General features: G+C 42.3%; 1 protein-coding gene across 1 annotated transcript in view; it reads right to left on the reverse strand.

Annotated features, from left to right (window-relative positions):
- LOC124776698 (mucin-12-like) overlaps positions 1-19,328 on the reverse strand; it is a 321,070-nt gene that overhangs the window by 148,428 nt on the left and 153,314 nt on the right. Inside the window, exon 3 of the mRNA XM_047251803.1 lies at positions 8,706-9,290. Within this exon, the coding sequence (XP_047107759.1) occupies positions 8,706-9,290 (585 nt within the window). The remainder of the gene's footprint in view (positions 1-8,705; positions 9,291-19,328) is intronic.

Below are 19,328 nucleotides of genomic sequence, written 5' to 3' on the forward strand. Positions count from 1 at the left end.
CTGAATAGCTGTCCTCCTTGAATCACACCCTGAAATGATTGAGTAGTTGGTTTAAATGCTTTTTCCAAAAAGACTTGGCTTCAACTCTTCTTTTTTCAGCAGAAATGGCTGCTTCTTGGGGATATTTCATGGAGATTTCAACAAAAACTCACTGGACATTTTTTTAATGTTAGGCATGGCTGGATTAGGGTCCTTAGTAAACTGTGATGTCATGAAATTTGTTGCATATTAATCAGCAATCTTCATCATAGAAGAAAATGTGGTCATTCACCACTCTGCTTATGTTTTTGGTGGTATGTGTGCGTCTTCTTTCTGTGATGTCTCACACTGCCTTCACAATGTAAATAAAAAATGAGGAACTGTACGTGACGTTGGCAGGTTATTGTGACATGAGACTTCGTCAAGTAAAACATAGCAATATATATGTCTACTCTGTAACTGTTTCAGGGCGATTTGTTACAGTTTTGCTGTACCATGTAAGTGTGTGGGGTGGAGTGTTATATAGTACTCCACTGTGCAGTACAAACATTTCCAACTTTACCATCACTATAAAATACTCAAGGTCTGAAATTTGTCACAAATACTTCATAGTACCCTCCATGACACTAAATTCTCCACAGTTTTGAACAACTCTAAGTTTAAAGATTATTGGAAACATTTCAATTTCTCACTACAGTTGATTATATTTCAATGCCCTTCAATCTAGCGGACTTTTAGAAATCCTGCCACCCCCCCCCCCCCCCTCCCCAAAGCCTATATGGGTAATCATTTCCCATCACATGTCCTCACTCTTGCTATTGGGATCAGCAAAAGGCTTTCTGCACAAGCTCCTATATAACTGCATGTAGTATAAGGGTCAAATGGTCTTGCATCTTTTTGAGGGGAAACACGTTGATGTCATAGTCACCAAATTTGTTTTATCTGAACACATCCATAACTTTAGTGGACATTAGCTCTGTACCCACGATTTACGGCAGTTGTGTAAAAATATCCTTAGGAATCTGGAAGAATCGGTCATCTGGAGTTAGTGTAGGTTGTAACAGCCAATCCTCACTATCGTAACCACTGACAACCTTTGTCGGCAAAAGTCTACTTTGGGAAAGGAGACACATTGGTATTAATTGGAAATGAGTCAGAAATCCTGTGGAACCATCATCACATGTCTATACCACACATACATGTGCACCTTCTGCACATGCACCCTTGTTGGAGAAATTATGCCAGTTGGAGGAATCATACCAGCGTTCACCAGAAAATGATTTAGAGACCCTATGGAAACACGTGATCTTGCTTGCAGAAGTCCCACTATCCCACCAATCTATTAGAAACTCGTTTTACATCACTCACACCTCCAGATTCCTCTAGCAACAATTTAGAAATCCACTGTAAATGTTAGACACCTTACGTATAAAGTAAAACACAATTTAGGTGAGTACTCAACTAAAAATCACTTAAAATAACATGCTAGCCTGGACTTTGGATCACTTTCCATTTATAGGAAGGATGATTAGAATTTATATTTGGTCTATATCAGTAACAAATTCCCATCACACCAAGGCATACCTACAGCAAAATGAGTATTAATTAAAGAATAATACTGTCATCTGTCACAAAGTATGCAGATATGGTGCCAGAGGCAGTATGGCATGACTTCACTACTACTTCTACTACTACTACTACTACTACTACTACTTGTATCTAGCTGGGAACCTGTTTGGATACATAATATTAATCTACTTCTACTACCTTACTGAATGCACCATTTACTATACTGTATGACATTATGAAATGAATGCACTATTACAAGAACTGTAAGTACTCTACCAACTCTGCCATATCAACCACACACCTTTAAGAACTATTACAGCACATTTTCCTGCACAAGCATCTATATAATTAATCAGAAATTATTTAGAAAACCCTTTGAATTGATTGATATTCATATCAGTTGTTTATGTGCATTTGAGATGTGGGACATTGGTAGTCCAGTATAACAAACTGTGTTTTGTCTTCCAGCAGAATGAGTGTCTGTGGCACGAGGATTGAGTCATGCTACATTGGGGTGTAATTCACTGTAATGATGGCCTAACACATGCAATCATGACACTCTCACTATCCGTTATGTTAACTGTGAACTACTGGATGTAGGATATTACTGACATGTGTACATGTAATGTCGTTTGTAGATGAACTGTCGTGTATAGATGAACTATATGAACTATGGGGAATTAACTGCAGCAAATGCACTACTGTGAAGAGCTGCACCAAAATCCTAAAACAATCTTCCGTTATATTTGGTTTAGTTGTAAACTATGTACACATTTCTCTAGGCATCATCGGTGGAGTCAAACTACTACATTCCTCCACTATCATGTCTGAACGAAGAGATGAAATTAGGATCCTGTTTGCTTGTTAAACAATTTTGAAAGTTTTACATAATTGTCATGTAATCTCTTAATAAACATTCCTTGTGATCAAGTAATGATACTTTAATGATGGGCAACCAGCTATGTGCTTCCATATTATCCCCGATTTCTCCTGCCCTCAAGGTCCTTATGCTAGGTATATGCTGCGCAGTCTGTCACAAATGTAATTTCTATAAAATTTCCCGTTAATGGTTTGCAAAAGAATCTCCAGATACCTCTGAATTGCTTTGCTGCATCCAACCCATTAAGTTGTCTCATTAGAAAACCCATCATGTGATATTTACATGACAGCATGTGTAGAAACTGTCCACTGCCCATTTTCACACGGAGAGAAGAAAAATTGGCTTTTTGATATCATTTGTAAAGTTTAAAAAACTACTGAACAACTACATTTATGTGACAATGCTAGACCATGCAGCATGCACTTATACCCATATAAAGCGTGCATTTTCATTTCATCAATACAGTTCAATTTGTACCACATCATAGCAACCTACATTTCTGTGAAATATATAATGCTGCTTAAAAACGAAGGTTACATCTAAAAGCTAATGTGTGAAGCATCTTGGCTGGAATAACATGCCCCTGTAGTGAATGGAAGCTAGCAGTGACAAAAATGCCTGAACCAATTGCAAGAACGGAGTGGCAGTGCACAATACCTCCGCACCTACCTGGTCCACCGAGGTACGTGTGTGTAAGAAGTTTAGTAACTGATTACAGCTACTTTAGAGGCACTGTGTTCAGTATTCTTTCGAATATTAATAGGTTTCGTATTCAAATGCTGTGAACCATTACTGTCATACATTTTTTTTTTCATCATACGTATTTGTGATGTTTTTGAGTGTTGTGAAACGACTTGCAAATAAGTATAAATGTGTTTCACTCTCAAATTTCTTTGATGTATGTCTAGTGTACATAAGTTTGCACATCTGATGGCTCTGCCATGGCTGGCCATGATAGAGACAGGTTACTGCTTATGCTTATAGCTACCACAAATTACACTCAATTTTTTGTGGTGAATTTTACATCCTTTGGCTCCTGAACCATGGCACAAGTCTTCCCCAGGAGAACACATGTGCATCACCCAGTTTTTTAATTTTCTTGGAGAACATACTCTGTTGAAAAAATTGTAAAATCTTCACGAATAAGATCATTCTACTGACAAGTGAGGCGACAGGTAGTTTCTAATTGTAAGAGTATATGATAAATTCAGACCAAGTGAAACACATGTGCATCATAAAGGGTGTCCAAACAGTTTACATCTACATAGATTCTCTGCAATCCACCGTACGGCAAGCGGTGCAGGGTACCCGATACCACTACTGGTCATTTCCTTTTGTGTTCCACTCGCAAATGCAGCAAGGGAAAAACAAAAATCTACATGCCCCCATATAAGCCCCAATTTCTTATATCATATCTATCTGGTCCTTATGCGCAATGTATGCTGGAGACAGCAGAATCATTCTGCAGCCAGCTTCAAATGGTAATTCTCTAAATTTTCCCAATAGCGTTCTTTGAAAAAAAATTTCACCTTCCCTTGAGGGATTTCCATTTGATTTCCTGAAGCATGTCCAAAACGTGTGTGTTGCTCATACCCACCAGCAACGAATTTAACAGGTCACTTCTGAATTGCTTTGATGTCTTCCTTTAATCCGCCCTTGTACAGATCCCAAACACTTACAGGACTCAAGAATACGTCACACTAATGTCCTATATGCAATCTCCTTTACAGATGAACCACGCTTTCCCAGTCCCCGCCCCCCCTTCCATCAACAAAGCAAGCATGTACTACTCTCGAATGCAGATGATCATACAGGTGCTGAATGGCATCCAGCAATAGACTGTCCAAAGCATCTTGCACCTTTTATTGCAATTCTGCCATGTTTCTTGCAGATTCTGGATAATGAGTAAGTTCCCACTTCATCATGTTCCACAAGTGTCCAAATGGTGTAAGGTCTGGTGATCTCACCAGCCAGGGAAATTGTACACCACCATGCTTCACAGCAGCCATATGTAGACATGCACTGCCCTGGGAAAAAAGCACATTGCCTTTATGTTGAAGAAACTGCAGTAGCATGACCATAACAGCCTGTGCAATGTAGCAGGCACTGGTTACTTTACCATGTAGAAACACCAAATGTAGCCCCAAGTTGTAACTGATGTCACTGCCCCCTCCCCCACTGGAAGCCGAGGACGGGACAGGTGTCATGGGCGAATGCACAACAGAATAGGCAGTTCATCAGGCCTATGCCATACACGTATATATAAATCAATCACATATACACAGAACTTACTCTCAGTGCCTTTCTACTCTCCAGCCAACACTTTCAGGATGCCAGATTGGCCATGATTGGCAGTGTCCTGGTGTCAGTGGTAGCCTGGGAATATTTGCACATTCTTATTCCTGCCGCAAGAAAACATTTCCCAATGGTCCCTGATGACACAGCAGGTGCAAAATATTACCAGATTTCGTCCCTGAATGATGTTATCAGCCACCACTGCTCTCACAGTCTGTATACCTCAATGTGTATCTGTACTGCACGTGTCCAGAATCTGCTCTACAGTTTGGGAATGTTCCACAAGCACACAGCTGAAAACATTGATTCACCACAGAGGGTAAAGCATAAGTGTGCTCCTTGAATTTCAAATCCTCCCCTTTTCTCTCTCAATACAATCAAATAGCAGCTTTAAGTATTCCCATCAGGTGTAACAAACAAAGAGTGCTTGTTGGAGTATGTATTACCATAATTTGCTGACAACAAACTTAGACTAGAATTTGTAACTGATTAGCTACCCCCTCTGGAATCTGAAGAGGTTGTGTCTTTCGTTAACAGAAACTGATAATATGTATTGTATATCTTGTTTCTTACCTATATGAGATCCCTCTTGACCTACAATTTGTGAAGTGTTAGTTGTCCTTCTCACATATGTAGAAAGTGGGTATGTTATCTAGTACAGCTGCCTGTGTGGACCCAAACGTTGCACCCTGATCTGTCTTTTTGTGGTACTTGTAGCCTGTACTGAACGCAAATGTCTGTGGTCATCTCCTGATGCAACATCATTGCGTAGTTCAACATATGATGTGTATACATCCTAATCTATATAGGAGTCGCTCGGCTTCAATACAGCACGTATAAGGTTAGTCATGGTCATTGGTTATTAAGCAACACCAAGAAAAACTCATAAAAGTTGGCTTCTTTTACAAGGTCTGTTCAAAAAATTCTGGAACATTCATCATTTCGCACCAATGGTGCGTTGGAGCAAAATGCGGATGGCATCTGTGCACATGTCGGTGTTTAATGTGTAACTGCCAGAAGTTCCACTGTTGTATGGCTGTTAAGTTATTGTTCACTGCTGTAATGGGTAGAACAATGTTGCACAGATTGAGAATTCCGAGATGGCAGAGTTAGAGGAGAAATGTATCTGCATTAAATTTTGTGTGCAACCCAAGAAAAACTTTACAGACACACACCAAATGATGCCAGAAGCCAACAGCAATAAGTGCTTTGGCCATACTTGTGTTATGAATGGTTCAAACGTTTTAAAAATGGTTGGATGGAAGTTAAAGACAACTCGTTCAGGACGCCCTTTGACATCTACTGCTCATCGACACGTCAACAAAATTGTGCATGCCAATCGAACACTGACTGTCCAAAGCGTTGCAGAAAAAAGTAACTTTTCACCTGGATCATGTCATAAAATCCTAACACAGCATTTTGGAATGCATCGTGTTGCTGCCAAGTTCGTCCCACAGCTCAATCTGTGACGAGCTTTTGGATCGTGCAAATGATAATGAGATGTTCTTTAAGAGAATTGTAACTGGTGATGAGACGTGGGTCTACAGTTATGCAAGGTTTAGTCTCCACAATGGATTGGGAAAGATTCTCCAAGACCAAAAAAGGCTTGTCAGGTCAGGTCAAATGTCAAAACCATACTGATACTTTTTGTTTTTGCTTTGAAGGATTAGTTCATCTCGAATTCGTACCACAGGGACAAACTGTTAATTGATGGTACTACCGAGATGTGTTGTGATACCTGCGGGGAAATGTGAGAAGGAAACGGCCAGAAATGTGGCGAGACGATTCATCGCTCTTGTATTACAATAATGCAACCGTACAGTCATTGCTGTTGATGCTTGACTATTGCACAGAAAATAAAATCACTGTGCTGCCTCATTCTCTGTACTCTCCAGACCTGGCCCCTGCAGACTTCTTTTTAATTTCCGAAGTTGAACACCTCACTGAAAGGACAAAGCTTTACAACGATAGACAAGATAAAAGAAAATTCATAGACGGCACTTCGCACGATCCTGCAAGAGGTGTACCTAGACTGCTTCCGGAAGAGGAATCTGCCTTGGCAATAGGGTACACTGCTTCCGGAGGAGGAATCAGCATTGGGAACAGTGTATCAATTAAGGAGGAGAGTATTTCGAAGGAGACCATGCACAATAAGTACAAGGAAAGGGTAGAAAAATTTTGCGGACAAAGTTTCGAAATTTTTTGAACAGATCTCTTATCCCATGTTGCTATGTCTGGGACCATTTCACATACGTGACAGTGCATTCAGAATGGCATCACAAACATAAGCTATGCACTGTAATGAAAAAACAGTGTGAACTGGACCACAGCTACTGATAGCTTCTGTTTACATCATTTATTCAATCCAAGCACTTTGTAATTTGATAAAACATTTTGTTAGTTCCATGTTGATATTGTCGTATGTGGTGGCACTGATACTCCCTTTCATCTGATAAATACCATGTAATGTAATGAAAAAACAGTGTGAACTGGACCACAGCTACTGATAGCTTCTGTTTACATCATTTATTCAATCCAAGCACTTTGTAATTTGATAAAACATTTTGTTAGTTCCATGTTGATATTGTCGTATGTGGTGGCACTGATACTCCCTTTCATCTGATAAATACCATTTTGAGTGGCCGCCCCAGGTACTGCCTACACTGAGGTTGACCCCGCACCCAAGGTCGAGTGTAGTAATTTATTTTTGCCTGAGTTGTTAACCATTCTTCTTTCAAAGAAGCACCATGAGTGGTGAATTTTGAGTAAAAGTTGTGCAGTTCTTCACTAATGTAGTTCCAAACCCCATAGCATCTCTCATTTCACCAGCTTTCGATGGCCCTTAACAATTACATTCTTTCATTGAAAAATTCTGTAGTTAGTAGCAAAATACTTAGGTATTCCCCTCTTTGCATGCTATCATTCGCCAAAACCTCTAACTGATATCTCAAACTATTTATGAAATATGTGGAATGATGTGGATATGTCATCTTGACTTTATCGCTGGCGCAGCGCAATCACAGGCGTGTGTTACGTCAGATCAGTTTTCGCAAGATTGGTGACAGATAGAGACCTCCACCCAAGTCTAAAGAAAATTTCAATATGTTAGCAAAATTTCATACATAGCAACATATTATGTAACATGTGCCAAATGCAAAATCATAATGACCCCCATTTTGCATTGAAAACTTTTTTGAATTTCACGCAGTGCCTTACTTCCACGTAAATATCACAATAACTATGACTTTTAACAAAATGATGAGCACATCATCACAAACCTGACACATAAAGCTACAGGTAAAGCAAAAATGATTTTTTTACCAAATAGTTTCTGTAAAATCATTTGGTAAGGACTGTAGGGTGTGCACCTCGAGTCTGTCATTGCCAACTGGCCAAAGGTGGCAGACACTTGTTGGTCTCCCATTCCGAGCAAATGAGTGAACTCTCATAGCGCTCTGGATGAAAATTGGATGGGTCAGTTGGTAGGACATGTTCTGAGGCATCAAGGGATCACCAATTTAGTATTGGATGGCAGCGTGGAGGGTAAAAATCGTAGAGAGAGCAAGAGATGAATACACTAAGCAGATTCAGAAGGATGTAGGTTGCAGTAGGTACTGGGAGATGAAGCTTGCACAAGATAGAGTAGCATGGAAAGCTGCATCAAACCAGTCTCTGGGCTGAAGACCACAACACAAGAGCAACAACACAAGTGTTAGGTTGCTAGTGTTACACTCATAAAAATATGCAGTAACTTTGTGGGACTCAACTTGTTCATGATCTTAAGCAGGTGACTTGTTTCATTCTTTACAGTAGTTACATATTGTCAGATGCATTCTTCTTCATTCTTTTGCAGCAGTAACAACTTACGTCAGTATGGTTCTTGATGTTCAATGGGTTTGTTGGAAGGTACACCTTAAGCGTAAGATTTCCAGAATCTTGCTGCATAAGAGTTGATGCAGCAATGAGTCAACACTATACTTACCTCACATGATGGCCGGGATGTTGAGGGACCACTTTGCACCACAGTTGGTGAAGACTTGACTGACAGGCACACTACATCTGTGTCTTCCGCTGGGGCACAATCTGATGTGGGGTCTTGTGTTACACAGGCCTCTCCCGGGGATGATGTGTGAGCCACAGGCTCCGACTGTCTTGAGGCACTCCTCCCTAACTCCTCTTGTTGAACTGCAGTACCACTTGCAGACAAACGCAGTACTGTACTGCTCGATGGTGACTGTTCTGTAGCTCCAATTGCATGAATACTATCAATACCCTGAACACTGTCTGATCTGTGTGGCAGTGATGACACTTCAGTTATATGTCCATTAAAGGGGTCTGACTGTTGTAGAGGCACCTGAACCACTGGGGAAACTCCTGCACTACTCATATCACTAATGTCATGTGGTGTCCGCACACGCAATCTGGCTACCATAGGTTCTGCATTACCACTGCTTTCTTGGCCATCCCTCGTTCTTCTTGCTGAATGGAAATATTCATCCTCAGTACCAATGGCCACACTACGCATGGGGGGCATGTTGGTGGTCTGATATCCACTGCCGCTCAGCTGCTGAAAGACAAAAGACTATGTCAAATATCCAAATATATATTCTCTAAAAATGGTTTGGTAAAGTACGCTATCTGGTGAAAAGTATGTGGAAACTTATTAGTAAACATTTATATGGGGTGTTCTTATCACTCACATTTAACGGTGGATTGATTCTGTTAGGGATGCTTTCATTGAGGTGTCTGAATATCTGTAGAGGAATGGCAGCCTATTCCTTCTCAAGAGCCAAAACCACATAAGGTAGTGACCCTGCGGTTGAAAACAAAGTTGATGTTCCAACTCATCCCAAAGACGTGCCATTAACCTCAGGTCAGGACTTCAGGTAGGTCAGTTCATTTCAGGAATGATATTTTCCAAAAACCATTGCCTCACAGACACTGCTTTATGACAGGGTGCACATTCATGCTGATAAAATCAGTCATCATCTCCAACTATTCCTTTATTATGCTCAGTACAAAATGCTATAAAATGTGTTCCTACCTTTTCGCATGTAGTGTTTTCTTAGGCACAATAAAGGACTCACACACTATCTACAAAAAACGACCCTGTATTGTAATATCACCTCCGCCATACTTCACTGTTGGCACTACACATAATGGCATATAATGTTCTCCAGACATTGGCAAAACCTAAACCATTCCATCAGATTGCCACATGGTATAGTGTGATTCGTCACTCCAAATCACTCATTTCCAGTCATTTAATGTCCAGTGGTATCACTCTACACACCACTTCAAGCGTTGCTTAGTAGTGGCTACAGAAATAAGTGGCTTATGAACAGCTGCTGAATTACTGTACCCCATTCTTATCAACTTTGCACACATTGTGCTAGCTCGACTACTGGAAGTACTAGTGATTTCTTCTGCTGATTTCAGGTGATTTTTTACAATCACCCTTTGCAATGCTCATCAATCCTTGTCTGTCATCACACGAGGTCTGACAGGTCTTGGTTTAGCTGTGATTGTTACTTGGTGTTTCCACTTCACAATATTATCACAAACAGTCTACTTGGACAGCAGGGTTGCAATGTTCCTGATGGACTTCTTACTCACATGGCTATCCCATGTTTGAAGTCACTGAGCTCTTTGTATCAACCCATTCTGCTGTTACTGCACCTTTACTGATAAAACAATAATCCCTGCCTCCTTTTATACTGACATATTTGCCTCTTGTGATATCTAGCTGTAAATTTCACCTGCCGCAGGTGTGTCCAGATACCTTTGATCAGATAGCGTAGTTGGGTTGCATAAAAAACTAGGAAAGGTATGCAAATATTAGATGTCAGGGGATTCTTATAATGAAGTGACAAATTACTCTACATGCATATACACACTTCTACATCTACAGCTTCAATTTTATTCTGCAAACTACCTTACCGTAATAGGTCCTCTCTAATTCCATTCACAAATTGTGCATAGGCAGAATTATTGCTGCTAAGCTTTTGTGAATTTCGAACTCATTTCTCTAATATTTAATATCATGGTAATTTTGTAAAATTTTGTAAGGTGTGTGTGTGTGTGTGGGGGGGGGGGGGGGTAACATAGCTTTACCCTTCTTGAAACATACCAGATTTTGAAAGTAGTCTCTCAATGACACACGATGCTGTGTCATCTACATTGAATAAGCACCTCTGTGACACACTAGCGCTCATTAAATGATTGGTGATGAAACATCCACAGCTCTTTCTCGATACTTCTCAGTCTACGTCATCAATCTCAGGCAGTAAGCATTCCAGACAGATGAACAACACAGAGGAAGAGTGCTGCAAAGGACTGCCTCTGTGAGTTGTAATGATGTAGTATATTCAAGACATGAACACACATTAACCATACGTACATTGAAGAGATGAAGGCACAACATAATTTTCTTTCTTTGATTTATCAATTTGCTAAATAATTCAGTTTTTAAGTATCTCAATGTATACACAAACATTGTGTAAATGTAGTGCCATCAGGTAGTGGTCAAGGGAACTACTTGTGTAGAGGCTTTTATATTATTTTCTGTGCAACGTTGTAAATTTATTACTTTTATGATATATTTTCTTAAAGGCTCAAATAACATGCAACCAACAGAATGTATAGTATGAAACAAAATATACATAAAAACAATTCTGTTAATGTCTCAAAGAAAACTGCACTGGTTATTTGAGGTTATTTTGTTGATACAAGAGATGAGCAGTAGTAGTGTGTAGTGGAAAGTGAGGGTTGCAGTATGTATAAATACAGCTGCGTACACTTGCAGTGCTTTGAGAAAGTACACGACTCAACACATACATAATGGCAATCTAGCAACATGTCAGCATAATAAATCTACCACAATGGATTATTTAACAAGAAAGCACCACTGAGATCCTGAGGAAGAATGTTAGAGAAAGACAATATGCCAGTAAATTCATAATGTCTACTGTAATACATATATCAGCTAAGTTAAAGAACATTGTGTTAAATGTAGCTTCTCAATTACTCTTTCCGAATTTTTTTATATCAATTCACTGAAAGTCTGTTCAATGGAACTTCCCCTTTTTTTGTTGATCATGTTTCCTATAACCTACGATCATAAAACCACAGTAGTCATTACTTGAAACAGGAAGATAAATTTGATACAGTAACTGTATTTGGCACTAAAGTTCTTTGAAAATCTTTAATAAAATTTCTAAAATCTTATACTAACTGCATAGTATAATTCATGTTAATCCCAAAGCTTTTTTAGATTAGATCAGATTTACTTTCATTCCAATTGATCTACAGTGAGTTGGTCCTCCAGGATGTAGAACCTATCAGAAAAACAATAAATATTTGCAACCAAAACAAATAAGCTAATGTACCTTCCACAGGTCCCAAGCGGAATGATTGTCTTTTTTATGAGCATTATATGTAAGGATCATTTTACAACAAACATTTACTAAGATTGCACTAATGCACTGAATTTAAAATTTAATAAAAATGTTCCTTTATTTATAATGTGGTAAACATATAATAGAACAACTACAATACTTACATACAATGAACCAATGAACACATTACTGCAGAAGTTAGATTGTACTTTAACTGTGTGTTCCTGAATAATGCACACCTTTTTGTACAAGAGTAAGTGACTTTAAATCCTTGTGAAGATTATTCTCATTTCTAATACTGATTCCATGAACTGAGCTGTTGGTTCGAAAAAGTGATAATTTTTAATGACAAACTTCATTAAGGAGTAAATATATTGAGAAGTAGTTAGTTTATCTAGTTCTCTAAACAGGCTTCTTCAGGATGTTCTTGAGTTGCGCATGATTAACAACATGTGAATGGGTGTGTGCCTGTTTACTTATTATTATCATTCCATATTGTTCTTTCGTAGTTCAGTTCTATAAGATATTATCTCATTGACAATGCCTACATTAAACTTCCACTTATTGTCAATGTTTTATTCGTTTTTAATGTGAATTTCACAATGATGTATGTAGAAGTACAATACAATTACCATGTGTACATAACCTTTATTGTTGTAACATGGTATTCAATACATGGGGACTTCACTACTTATGACATAAAATATTACATAAATAAGCATCTCTGACACACTAGCCCACTCATTTCACTATGAGCAGTTGTATTGTGCACACATGTTTCTGTTGTACATACTTTTTCAGTAATAAAGTATGTGTTAACTGCATTTATTAGTATTCTGTGAGCATTCCGAACGGAACTCACTCCGAACAGGCCTTCGAAGACTCAATGGTACTGACTGACCGCCATGTCGTCATCCTCAGCCACTAGATGTGGGTATGGAGAGGCATGTGGACAGCACCCCTCTCTACATACCTTTGTCAGTTTTCGTGACTGGAGCTGTTACTTCCCAGTCAAATAGCTCATTTGACCTCAAAAGGGCTCAGTCCAGTCTGCATGACCCCATTAAAACCACTACAGTGCTGACCCTTCAACGAATAGCAGCAGCTACAATTTTAACACATGTACTTTGGCACATTGTGTTCGCTTTGATAATGGAGCCATTCTACGATTACACTCTTTTTGAACTATATGAACAAAATGGTGACTTTCAAAATGATTCGTATAATGTTTTCTTCCATCCGAGCCAGTCTACGATTAGTGAAACAGGGAAGTGACAGTCTGCTATGGCATCACAGCCACATTATATAAATTTTTACCTTGAATATGTGGAAACAGACACTGTAAAGTGCACAAAAAGTATAAAATTTTAGGGATAGATGAACTGCATCAGGGATACCTGAGTTGCAACAATAAATGTAATCTCTAAATGGAAAAGTACCATCGAAGAACAAGTTAATTTTATGCAGAGATTTGAATATTGACTCCCTATCTGAATCAAAATATAAAACGGAACTAGAGAGCTTATTTATAATGTATGGTTTAACTAGCACAATTAAAAAATATACGAGAATAAGTATGAACACTCAGACTGTCGTTGATTACATAATTACAAATATTCAGTCTGGCAGATATAATTGCCTTATAGAAGAAACATCGGATCACAACTCACCGTAATAATAAAAGAAGTAGGGAAATTAGATTCACTCAGCATTATCCCTTATAGACACATGAGAAGTTCTAACATAACAGACCTAAAGATACAACTACATAATGAAAAGTGGCCAGAAATATACTTAGCTAATAGTGTTAATGATAAATATAACAGTTTCCTAGATACATATTTAAAAATAATTGAAGAGTGTTTGCCAACCAAAACTAAACTAATAAAGAAAAAGTGAGGAAATCTGCCAAGGCTAACAAAAGGTCTATTAGCATCCTGTCAAAGTTGAAACTACTTCATGTACTTTGGAAAGCTCCAGATAGACTTATTTATTTTGTTGAATATTATAGAGCCTATAAAAAAATTTACAATAAAACTTTAATAACTGTAAAAAAACTGTGCAATGGAAATGTTATTACAGAAGCTCCCAACAAAGTCAGAAGTACTTGGAAGATAATAAACAGAGAAACAGGAAAGTCATCAGGAAATAACAATAAAAGCTTAAGCCTAAAAATCAATGTTGTTGTAACAGAAGATCCAATAATCATTAGCAACACTTTCAACCAATATTTTAACAGCATCTTCCAACAACTTACAAAGGGTAACAATAGTGATTCTCTGCAAGCCCAAAAACTAGTTGAGAATAAACAAAAGTCACCCAGTAACTCATGTTACCTGTATCCGGCAACTGAATAAGAGATAAGAAAAATAACAGAGAAACTAAAAAGAAAAGCATCCACAGACATAAATGGCCTGTCAAATAAAATTTTGAAGCTAACTACTTGGGAAATTGCTAAACCCCTCTGCCACTTAGTCAACTCATGTCTCGAAAAAGGAATCTTCCCACACAGAATGAAGATTTCCAGAGTACTACCACTATTCAAAAAAGGTGATCACATGTTCCCAGATAATTACAGACCAGTTAGCCTTCTTCTCATTTTGTCAAAGATCCTAGAAAGAATAGTATTTGTTAGGTTAATGGCATATTTGGATTAAAAAAAAAACTCTGTCAGTTTGGGTGGTCCATTGATAGTGACCGGGCCAAATATCTCACGAAATAAGCGTCAAACGAAAAAACTACAAAGAACGAAACTTGTCTAGCTTGAAGGGGGAAACCAGATGGCGCTATAGTTGGCCCGCTAGATGGCGCTGCCATATGTCAAACGGATATCAACTGCATTTTTTAAAATAGAAACATCCATTTTTATTGCATATTCATGTAGTACGTAAAGAAATACGAATGTTTTAGTTGACCACTTTTTTCGCTTTATGATAGATGGTGCTGTAATAGTCACAAACATATGGCTCACAATTTTAGACGAACAGTTGGTAACAGGTAGGTTTTTTAAATTAAAATACAGAACATAGGTACGTTTGAACATTTTATTTAGGTTGTTCCAATGTGATACATGTACCTTTGTGAACTTATCATTTCTCAGAATGCATGCTGTTACAGCGTGATTACCTTAAATACCACATAAATGCAATAAATGCTCAAAATGATGTCCGTCAACCTCAATGCATTTGGCAATACGTGTAACGACATTCCTCTCAACAGCGAGTAGTTCGCCTTCCGTAATGTTCGCACATGCATTGACAATGCGCTGACGCATGTTGTCAGGCGTTGTCGGTGGATCACGATAGCAAATATCCTTCAACTTTCCCCACAGAAAGAAATCCCGGGACGTCAGTTCCGGTGAACGTGCGGGCCATGGTATGGTGCTTCGACGACCAATCCACCTGTCATGAAATATGCTATTCAATACCGCTTCAACCGCACGCGAGCTATGTGCCGGACATCCATCACGTTGGAAGTACATCGCCATTCTGTCATGCAGTGAAACATCTTGTGGTGGTGGTGGTTGTTGGGATGTTTAAGGAGGACTAAACAGCGAAGGTCATCAGTCCCCCATTCCAAAATCAGGCGAGCCGAAAATCGACGGAGCAGGTAAAAACCAAAGGGGGAGGAGACGTCCCCCCAGGCGCTAAAAGAACACAAATGCAGCAACAAACACCACATACAAGAACAGGACAGAGGAACACCAGACAGAAAGAAACAGAAGAAAGGAAGATGGCCGGAGACTGGTTGACTGACCACGAGAACAAAAAAGGGAAAGAGTCAACCATCTCACGGCACACCAGAACAGCAACAGACACAAGGACAAAAGACACAGAAAGGGAAAGGTGCAGGACCTCCCTAAATCGAACCATAAAACGGACTACCACGGATAAAATTTAAAACGTCATCAGCCATGGAGGCATCGTCGGATAAAACCAAAGCCAAAGTGCCCGGGAGATTAAAAGATTGCCGGAGTGTGCGCAGTCGAGGACACTCCAGCAAAATGTGGCCGACCGTCAGCCGGGACCCACACCGACACAGGGGGGGATCCTCCTGACGCAACAGATGGCCGTGCGTCAGGTACGTATGGCCGATGCGCAGCCGACACAGGACCACCGAGTCCCTGCGAGAAGCCCGCAGGGAGGAACGCCACACAGCGGTTGTCTCCTTGACAGCCCGCAGTTTATTCGGGGCTGTCATGCCACGCCACTCAGCAGCCCACATCCCAAGCACCTTACGGCGCAACACCAGCTGCTGGTCGCGAGCCGTAAGGCCGATCTCCAAAGCTGGGGCGTCGATCGCCCCTTTGGCCAGCCTGTCAACACGTTCGTTCCCCGGGATGCCAACGTGACCTGGCGTCCAAACAAAAACCACCGAACGACCAGAGTGGGTAATGGTGGAAACAGACTCCCGAATAGAGGACACCAGAGGAGAAGAGGGATAGCAGCGGTCGATGGCCTGGAGGCTGCTCAGGGAGTCACTGCAGATGACGATGGACGCACCTGAGCAGGAACGCATATGCTCAAGAGCGCGCAAGATGGCCACCAGCTCTGCAGTAAAAACACTACAGCCAGCTGGCAAGGAGCGCCGTTCAACATGGGCAGCGTGAGCAAAAGCGTAGGCAGTGCGACCATCAACCAGGGAACCATCAGTGTAAACAGGCTCACAGCCCGGAAATGAGGCGAGGAGCGCAAGAAAACGGCAACGGAGGGCCACAGGCGGAACCGAGTCCTTAGGTCCCTGTGCCAAATCCAGACGGACGGACGGCCGGACGGCCGGGACAAACACCAGGGAGGCGTAGGTGTACGGACCCGGAAGGGAGGCAGAAGAGGGAATGACCCCAGTTCTGACAGCAGGGACTGGACACAGACAGCTACGGAAAGCCCAGACCTGGGTCGCCGTTCGGGCAGATGGAGGACCATAGCAGGGAAAAGCAGGCGACGATTGGGATGGTCTGGCGAGCAATGAACGTGGACAGCATAGTCGGCGAGCAGACGATGGCGGCGAATCCGCAGCGGGGGAACCCCGGCCTCCACCAGTAGACTATCCACGGGGCTGGTGCGAAAACTGCCAGTTGCAAGCCGAACCCCACAGTGGTGTATGGGGTCTAACAACTTCAACACTGAGGGGGACGCAGACCCATAGGCCAGGCTCCCATAATCAAGCCGGGACTGCACAAGGGCCCTGTACAACCGCAGCAGCATGCAGCGATCTGCACCCCAAGACGTGTGGCTAAGGCAGCGGAGGGCGTTGAGGTGTCGCCAGCATTTTTGCTTCAGCTGAGTAACATGAGGAACCCATGTGAGCCGGGCATCAAACACGAGTCCCAAGAAGCGGCAAGTGTCCACCACTTCAAGCAGGTGGCCGTCGAGGTAAAGTGCAGGATGAGGGTGGACCGTCCGACGCCTGCAGAAGTGCATAACTCGAGTCTTGGTAGCAGAGAACTGAAAACCACGAGTCAGAGCCCATGATGCTGCCTTGCGAACGGCGACTTGCAGCCTGCGTTCGGCGACTCCCGTAGTCATGGAGCTAAATGAGATGCAGAAGTCGTCGGCATACAAAGAAGGAGACACTGACGACCCCACAGCTGCAGCCAGACCATTAATGGCCACTAAAAATAAGGAGACGCTCAACACCGAGCCCTGCGGGACCCCATTTTCCTGCATATAAGAGGAACTAGAGGTGGCACCGACTTGCACCCGGAAAGAGTGGCGCAATAAAAAGCTTTGAAGAAAAGCCGGGAGCCGACCACGAAGACCCCACTCATACAACGTGGCGAGGATGTGATGCCTCCATGTGGTGTCATACGCCTTCCGCAGATCGAAAAATACAGCAACGAGATGCTGACGTCGGGCAAAAGCCATACGGACAGCAGATTCCAGACGCACCAAATTGTCCACTGCAGACCGGCCCCGACGGAAGCCACCCTGGGATGGAGCGAGGAGACCGCGCGACTCAAGGACCCAACACAAACGCCGCCCCACCATACGTTCGAGCAATTTGCACAAAACGTTGGTGAGGGTAATGGGACGATAGCTGTCCACCGCCAGTGGGTCCGCACCGGGCTTCAAGATGGGGACAATAACACCCTCTCGCCATTGCGACGGGAACACGCCTTCGCTCCAAATGCGATTAAATATCGCGAGAATGTGTCTCTGGCAGTCCCTGGAGAGATGCTTCAGCATCTGCGCGTGGATGCAGTCTGGGCCTGGTGCTGTATCAGGGCAATCGGCGAGGGCAGCGAGGAATTCCCTCTCGCTGAAAGGAGCATTGTATGTTTCAGAACGACGCGTGTGGAATGAGAACGGCGTCCGCTTGGCTCGCTCCTTTAGAGAGCGAAAGGCGGGGGGATAGGATGCAGTCGCAGAGCTCTGAGCAAAGTGCGCGGCAAGCCGTTCAGCAATGGCGGCAGCGTCCGTGCAGACAGCGCCGTCCAAGGAGAGCCCAGGGACACCCATAGGGGTCTGGTATCCATAAATCCGCCGGATCCGGGACCACACGAGTGAGGGGGAGACATGGGAGCCCAAGGATGAGACATACCTCTCCCAGCACTCCTGCTTACGCCGTGCAATAAGACGACGGGCGAAGGCACGGAGCCTCTTAAAGGCAATGAGGGTCTCGAGAGATGGGTGCCGCCTATGACGCTGGAGAGCCCGCCGACGGTCGCGAATAGCCTCAGCAATCTCCGGCGACCACCAGGGTACAGCCTTCCTCCGAGGGAGGCCAGAAGATCGGGGGATGGCAGCCTCGGCCGCTGAAATGATGGACATGGTTAAAACACGGACCACCTCGTCAATGTCACCCTGTGGGGGAGACTCAATGGCTGCAGCAAAAGTAAAAGCCGGCCAGTCTGCCCTGTGGAGAGCCCAGTGGGGCAGGCGCCCAGAAGAACGACTCTGGGGTAGTGACAAACAGATGGGAAAATGGTCACTACCGCACAGGTCAGGGTGCACCCTCCAGTGGAGGGATGGGACAAGTCCGGGGCTGCAAAGAGAGAGATCGATGGCCGAGAACGAGCCATGGGCAACACTGAAATGCGTGGGAGCACCGGTGTTCAAGAGGCTAAGGTCGAGCTGAGCCAACAAATGCTCCACGGCCCGACCGCGGTCATCAGAGACAGTCCCACCCCATAGAGGGTTGTGGGCATTGAAATCGCCCAGAAGCAGCAATGGTGGCGGGAGTTGAGCCAGCAGCGCAGCCAAGACATG

The sequence above is a fragment of the Schistocerca piceifrons genome, chromosome 2 (assembly GCF_021461385.2).
Source record: "Schistocerca piceifrons isolate TAMUIC-IGC-003096 chromosome 2, iqSchPice1.1, whole genome shotgun sequence".
Classification (NCBI taxonomy): domain Eukaryota; kingdom Metazoa; phylum Arthropoda; class Insecta; order Orthoptera; family Acrididae; genus Schistocerca; species Schistocerca piceifrons.